We start from the raw sequence: 7,019 nt of genomic DNA, 5'->3' as shown, positions 1-7,019 counted from the left end.
TCGTGTAAGTGTTTTTGACACACCATGATGTAGCCTCTGTCTCTGTAACACCTCAATCGCTACCTTGCTTAGTGAGCCCATGTCCACTCTCAGTCCATTGGCTTACCTTCCTAAGTGGGCCCTACATCTATTTCCGTCTCTTGGACCACCCAAATTCGATGGCCGGTTTGTTATGTTTGGGAAGCTTTAAAAACTTGTTTACCGATCCTACAAATCAACAAATGATATTTTTCTTTGTTTTGTCTTCACTCGCACAGTTCCAAAAATCACTTTCAGAAAGGTCACCCATCATGAAATTCTCTCAGGACCCTTGACCGAAACAATAAGTTTATTTTGGTGACATATGTAGCCAAAATCAATTCTTTTAAACCTTTTCGCAAACCAGGGTGTCACAGTCTTTGAGCTCCTATGGATCTATCAACAACGATTTACGTTTTTCCAATCTATCTATCTATGATTGTTGTAAGCTTGTGTTTGATTAGCCTATTTTATCTTTCCATTTAAAAAAAGTTCCCAATTAAACAAAGTTGAAAGAAGTGTTTTTGAATAACTTAAAATTAAAAATAATTAAATAATATTATAATTTCGAATTTTATGATATATAATATATAATTTTCTTATAATTATTTAAAAAACTTTGTATTTTTTAATAAATTCTGTAATTTTTGATAATTATCTGTTTATATTATTAATATTTTTTAGAACAAAATATTTTATTTTTGTTGTAATCAATTTCTTCCAATTAAATTTTAACTTTTACACATGTCAAAATCTGAAATTGATAACTTGACATATGTCAAAATCTTGTTAATGGCTAACTTTCAAAACCTAACTTTATATAATAAGATACAAATCTTTTATGTATGTTACCATTAAAAGTGTATTTTTTACACCTAGGTATATTGTATGTTACAAATATATTGTTTACCACCACCTAAAAAATGTCTATATGAAAAAATTAAGCCAACTATTATATATCTCTTTACTTTCACTTTTGCAAAGTTTCTTTAATCACTAAAATTGTTGGCTCAAAAAAAAATTTGAATAAAAAATAAATTATATTACAATAGTGTATGACTAACCATGGAGAGAACCTCGGCTCTGCCCTTCTCCCTTATGGAGAGAACTTTGCGTCCAACCTCCTCCACCATGAAGAGAACCTTCGCTCCGCCTTTGTCTCTTGGGGAGATAACCTTGCGTCCAACCTCCCCACCTTCCTCCCTTGGGGAGATAACCTTGCGTCCAACCTCCTCCACCATAGAGAGAACTTCGGCTCTGCACTCCTCCTGTGTTGAGAGAACATTTTCACGTCTTTTAGCTATCTCAAAGTGGTTTGCTCCAGCAACCAATGAATCTAAAGACTCTTATCCAATGTCACAAAATATTTTGATAGTAACTAATGTTAAATTTTCCAATGTAATCATGAAAATTTCTTTGACACACCATGATGTAGCCTCTGTCTTCAAGCTCCTATAGATCTGTCAACAACGATTTATGTTTTTTCAATATATCTATGTTTGTTGTAAGTTTGTGTTTGATTAGCCTATTTTATTCAACCATTAGGTTGATGACTTTCTCCTCTTTATCTCTTTTTAAGATTGAACGAATAGTAACAATTGTGTTTGCACAACAAAAATGTCTATGACCAACCAATCAAGGTTGAAAAATTAGTAGAAAATTAATTTGACATTACTAAAAAAATAATAGAAAATTATAAGCACGGTAATATATGAACCTCAAATAATTAAGATGAATATAAAAATTAAATAAACAATCTAAAACTACTACAATAAAATTTTAAAATACAGTATTAGAAAATGAAGATACATATATTAATCTTTCATATTTATTTTTGGTAAACATATTAATCTTACCTATTCTAAACTGAAAAAGTAGAAAGTATGAGTATATTTTGGTTTAAAAAAAAATAAGGAAAAATTGCCTTCACATAAAAAAGCTTCACCAATAGAACAAGTTGAAAGCAATATTTTTGAATAAATTATTTTGTTAGATGAATAATATGAGACGATCTATGTTTATATAGAAGTCAGTATTTACATTTTTTAGAATTAATAATTTTCTGTATATTTTTTTTAATCCTTTTTCTATTTTTTGTATGATTAATAAGTAAAAAAATTTATAATTTCGAATTTTATGAATTATATATATATAATCTCCTTATAATTATTTAAAAAACTGCTTAATTTTTATAATTTTTTGATAATTATCTTTTTGCATTATTAATATTGTTTAAAACAATTTTATTTGCTTTTGTCGTAATCTTAAATTTTTTTATTAAATATTAACTTTTACACATGTCAAGATCTCAGATTAGTAACTTGACACAGGTCAAAATCATGGTAAATACACCCCTCTATTTAAGCAAATAGATGATCTTATGATCATAGAAATTATTTTGTTATGATCGTTAAAATTGACACGTGTCACGATCTTATGCATCGTTTTACCAAGCTTGAAAACTATGATTTCTGATCGTTAAAATTGACACTTGTCACGATCTGATAAGTTACTAACTTTGATATGTGATTTTTAATTGTTAAAATTAACACGTGTCATGATCTGATGAGTTACTAACTTTGATATTTAATCGTTAAAACTGACACGTGTCACGATCTGATGAATTTTTAACTTTGATCTATGATCATTAAAACTAACACGTGTCAGGATCTGGTGAGTTACTAACTTTGAGAACTAAGGTTTATATAATAAGATTTTTGACAATCAGTTGAACAATAATAATTTTATGTTCAAAATCAAAAGAATTGTTTCTTCGGTTCAAATGCACAAAAAAGCGAATTTGGTTCGGAATCAATCCGATTTATTTGGGTATACCTCAGTTTAATTCGGTTATTTCGGTTGGGTTTGGTTTATATGCCCGCATTTATTTTAAACGCAGCGTTTTGTTCATTTCATACAGACGATGCGAGGGATAATATTATCCAGAAGAAGGATATCTATGATCAGAACGCCAAACGTCTCCAACAAAACTGATCAGCGAATCTCTCTTTCCTCCTTCTTTGCAGCAAAAAAGTAGATTCCGCGGCAAATCACAAACCTCAATCGACAAAGATCACACCACCAAAAATCCTAATCCGGATCAAGAAGAAGAGAGAAGGAGGAGAAGAGATCTTCAAATGGCGGATTCAAACGCAGATAGGCCGCTGAGAAAAATCTCGACAGCTTTCAAGGAACTAGCGGTCGCCGTGAATTCGCAGAGTCCGGAAGTTCCCGTGGCGCAGTTCTCTCACGCCTGCTCTCTTGTCTCGCCTCTCTTCGGTTGCCTTGGGATAGCTTTCAAGTTTGCCGAGATGGACTATGTTGCCAAGGTATTATTGGCTTCCGATTAAGTTGGAGACTTAGTTGTAGAGAATCGTAATGATTTGTGTAGATAGAGGTTTGTAGTTATGTTCTCCTTGATATGTTGGAATTGATTAGCAAATTTTCATTCTCAAGTATTTGGAATCTAAATTCTGATCTCGTGAATGTGAATATAGGTTGATGATCTAGTGAGGGCGTCGAGTTCGATATCAACGTTAGTGGTAATGATGGACAAAGATATTGAGGCAAATTGTGTCAGGAAAGCTGGTAGTCATACTAGAAACCTTTTGAGGGTTAAGCGTGGTCTTGACATGGTCAGGGTTCTCTTTGAACAGATCATTGCTTCCGAGTAAGTCTTTCTTCTCGACTCTCTCTCTTTTGTCAGTTTTCTGAAGAAGTTTGCATTAGCTAAAGTTAACACATTCCGATGTTAGGTTGTAATATGTATAAACTTGATCCCCCAAACCAGCTTGTAGGCTAGTGATTTGAATAAGGGTAAAAGAAAAATGGAGTCTTGTTGTAGTTTTTTTATTTTCTTTACATATATTTTGATGTCATTTGCAGAGGGGATAATTCCTTAAAGGATCCAGCATCTAAGTCTTATGCTCAAGTGTTTGCTCCTCACCATGGATGGGCTATACGGAAAGCTGTTTCTCTAGGGATGTACGCTCTTCCCACTAGGGCTCACCTACTTAATATGCTCAAAGAAGATGGTGAGTTCATCAACTAGTTTATACTCTCGTTCCCTCTCTTTGTCAGATTTAACTAGTAGTTTAAGTAGTCAGTCAGGTTTAGTTATATTTTTGAACTTTCCCATACTACCTATGTTTGAGATTTCATAAATTGAGTATCTTCTTCGTTATGTTCTGAAGGTTGTGATTCGCTGACGATTTTTTTTTCATTTATTTGTGAATCTTTACAGAGGCGGCGGCTAAGATACATATGCAAAGCTATGTCAATTCATCGGCACCATTAATCACATATCTTGATAATTTATTCCTCTCCAAGCAACTCGGTATTGATTGGTGAAGAGCTTGAAAGACTTATGATTATTATCCCTCTTTAGACAAAAATAACCTGTATGTTCTCATCAGTCCATGTAATGTCATAACAACAGCGACGAAATACACTATAAATCAATTGATTATGTATGTCCTTAATCTATCGATTTATCTCTTGTATTAATAAGACACTTCCAAGTTCCAATGTGTTCATATGTATTATTGTCAACGTGCAGATCAATATCTAAACTATGTAAGCAATATTGTAACAGAACTAAATCATTACAACACGCAAAGTTTTACTAGTACAAACTCATGAAATTTATCAAACACACAAAAAACTTAAAATGTCCACACACACATAGTTAAGGAACGTACCAAAAACAAACAAGGCAGCACACTTGGATCACTAGTGACCCATCATTACAAATCAAGCACACGAAATACATAAAAAACGAAATTTTCGAGTCATCAACGAGTGCAGGCCGGCTCAAACGCGAAGGGGCCGACAGAGAAGAGAACATAGTCGTGTTCACCGATGTTGATTGTTTTAGAAGGTTTAAGCATAGCACCGGTAATTCCATTGTTGAGCTGTGACGGGACGGTGCATGTCATCGTTTCAGTCATGGGTCCGCGATTCGTCGGCCAAGCCCGGCACGTGTGGAAAGCGTAAGTGGTGAGTTTTTTGGGAGCTAGCATGAAGAAGTATCCGTTTTTGTCTGTTTTTGTCTCCATTGTTACACCTCTCCTTGTGTTGTTGCATGCAAGCTTTACGGTCGCTCCTATAATTGAAACAGTTTCATGGATTTCAAAACAAATAATACATATATAAAGCTATTCAATAATATCATATGAAAATTTAGTATCTCGTCAAAAAAACAGCATAAAGAAATTATAACTAGAAAATAATAACAAATTGGAGACGAAAATGACAAAAGATAACTTTTTTGCATGAACGCCAAGTGGCGTGAGAGACTTGAAGAAATGTGAAATGCAGAAGAGTTTTTTGTTTTTGTTTTTTATACATGAATTCATTTGCGTAGATACATTTTTCCTGAATATTAGAACATGCATGCAACAATTTAAAAATTCAAATACCCCAATCTAGCTTATTAAATTCCTAGTTAATAAGTAAATTATAAGTGGAGTTTACCTTGATCATGATATATATCGTCGATTTATGTTTTTTCATTCAGAAATCAATCTAACATGCATCGTCAAACTATTTTTTGGGGGGGACAAAAACTAATTAACCTCTATTTTTGCAGTCATCAAGTAGATAGAGAGAAGATATCTTCTCCGAGACCGTAATGCATGCAGACAATTTTTATTTTACCACGTAAGTTTATTCAAGAAGAAAAAAATTAACTCGCTACATGAAATATGAAGATTAAATGTCATGGAAAAGTAAACATGCAACAGCAATAACCAAAAAAAACAATTAAGAAAAAGATAGACAAGGTCGGTCAAGAGATAATTGAAAGAAATCGGAAAATGTAAGGAGTAAAAGGACCTTGGACAGGAGATGCTTCCAAGAGAGTATCGACGCCGGAATACTTGCAAGATTTGCAATAAACCATGCCTTCAACTGCCACAAGTCTCCGGCTCATCTTTGCCGGCGACGAGGATGGACTCACGGGAGAAGCAGATGAAACTTCATTAGTGTGGATGAAGCTCAAGGAGAAAGAGAGGAGTAGAAGATATTTGAGAGCTTTTATTACCAAACCCATTTTTGTTATTTGTTAGGATTGAAGAGAGAAACGATATTTCTCATCACAGGCCATATTTAAAGCATTAATGAAAAGGCCAATAGGTGCACACACAAAAAAAAAATTGAAAAGGCCAACAAAAAAAGCACTAACCAAAGGCCAAGGCCTAATTCTTAATTATTGGTGATACTGATAAAGTGATAGCCGTTACTCACAGTCACATTACTTAGAAGAATTTAGACTTATGCTCTTTTTTATTAACAGGTTTTTTCTTCTTTAACGGATAACATCTTATTCATAATACAATTGTGACAATGGTATGTGCAAAAAGACATTTCTCTCCTTATTCGTCCACTTGGCAATGCAATTTTAACAAAAAAAAATTATATTAAAACACAAATTTAAAAACAATTAATTTTCACATTTAACTCACATAATATAAAACTGAAATCTTTATAGCTTCTCCCTATAAATTATGCATTAACTTTATTTCTCCACTAAGTTGTATTAATTAATTGTATTAAAACAAAACAATAAATTAGAATTGTAACTCTCATTTTTCTAAATGCAATTTTTCATCATTTCTCTTCCTATAAATACTCATTATCTTATTCTCTTAGTCTATCACTCTTTCATTCTCTCATCTTCTTCCACTACTCTCAAATCTCTTTTTTGTTTTGTTTTGTATTTTTTTTGTTATTGTTGTTGTATGAGTTATAAAAAATCAAATCAAATATCATTGTAAAAGCTTAGTTTTGGAGTTTGTATGATATGTATATCTTATATATTTATTTTAATCTTTTAAAATGTTTATCTCCATTTTCTATTTTATATTAACATCATATAAGTCATTATTTTCATACTTCCTTACAATATTCACCACATAATAAGATCATAAAGTTGAAATGATCCATATGTAATTATCTATTATGTCTCTGGTTATCTCACATATTCATGTATCATTTTTTAA

At 32.3% G+C, this 7,019-nt stretch overlaps 2 protein-coding genes across 2 annotated transcripts; one reads left to right on the top strand and one right to left on the bottom strand.

Moving 5' to 3' along the window:
- Nucleotides 1–2,934: 2,934 nt before the first annotated feature.
- Nucleotides 2,935–4,553, top strand: LOC104786088 (accelerated cell death 11). Its single transcript, XM_010511420.3, has 4 exons — nt 2,935–3,347; nt 3,516–3,688; nt 3,904–4,052; nt 4,262–4,553. Exons 1-4 carry the CDS (start codon nt 3,156–3,158, stop codon nt 4,366–4,368), a joined length of 621 nt encoding a protein of 206 aa, XP_010509722.1. The 5' UTR covers nt 2,935–3,155; the 3' UTR covers nt 4,369–4,553.
- Nucleotides 4,554–4,606: 53 nt separating this feature from the next.
- LOC104786087 (non-classical arabinogalactan protein 31) lies at nt 4,607–6,311 on the bottom strand. Its single transcript, XM_010511419.3, has 2 exons — nt 5,854–6,311; nt 4,607–5,122 (listed from the first exon to the last, which is right to left on the bottom strand). Exons 1-2 carry the CDS (start codon nt 6,068–6,070, stop codon nt 4,812–4,814), a joined length of 528 nt encoding a protein of 175 aa, XP_010509721.1. The 5' UTR covers nt 6,071–6,311; the 3' UTR covers nt 4,607–4,811.
- Nucleotides 6,312–7,019: the final 708 nt, after the last annotated feature.

Source organism: Camelina sativa, chromosome 5 (assembly GCF_030686135.1).
Source record: "Camelina sativa cultivar CO46 ecotype springtype chromosome 5, ASM3068613v1".
NCBI lineage: Eukaryota > Viridiplantae > Streptophyta > Magnoliopsida > Brassicales > Brassicaceae > Camelina > Camelina sativa.
This window is presented reverse-complemented; position numbering and strand designations above follow the sequence as displayed.

What these genes read in the sequence shown, in the direction of transcription:
- LOC104786088 (XM_010511420.3), top strand. Translation starts at nt 3,156, where the DNA reads ATGGCGGATTCAAACGCAGATAGGCCGCTGAGAAAAATCTCGACAGCT. An exon ending in GAACAGATCATTGCTTCCGA is followed by an intron (nt 3,689 to 3,903) that starts GTAAGTCTTTCT and finishes TGTCATTTGCAG; the next exon opens with AGGGGATAATTCCTTAAAGG. An exon ending in TAATATGCTCAAAGAAGATG is followed by an intron (nt 4,053 to 4,261) that starts GTGAGTTCATCA and finishes GAATCTTTACAG; the next exon opens with AGGCGGCGGCTAAGATACAT.
- LOC104786087 (XM_010511419.3), bottom strand. Translation starts at nt 6,070, where the DNA reads ATGGGTTTGGTAATAAAAGCTCTCAAATATCTTCTACTCCTCTCTTTC. An exon ending in GGAAGCATCTCCTGTCCAAG is followed by an intron (nt 5,123 to 5,853) that starts GTCCTTTTACTC and finishes TTTCAATTATAG; the next exon opens with GAGCGACCGTAAAGCTTGCA.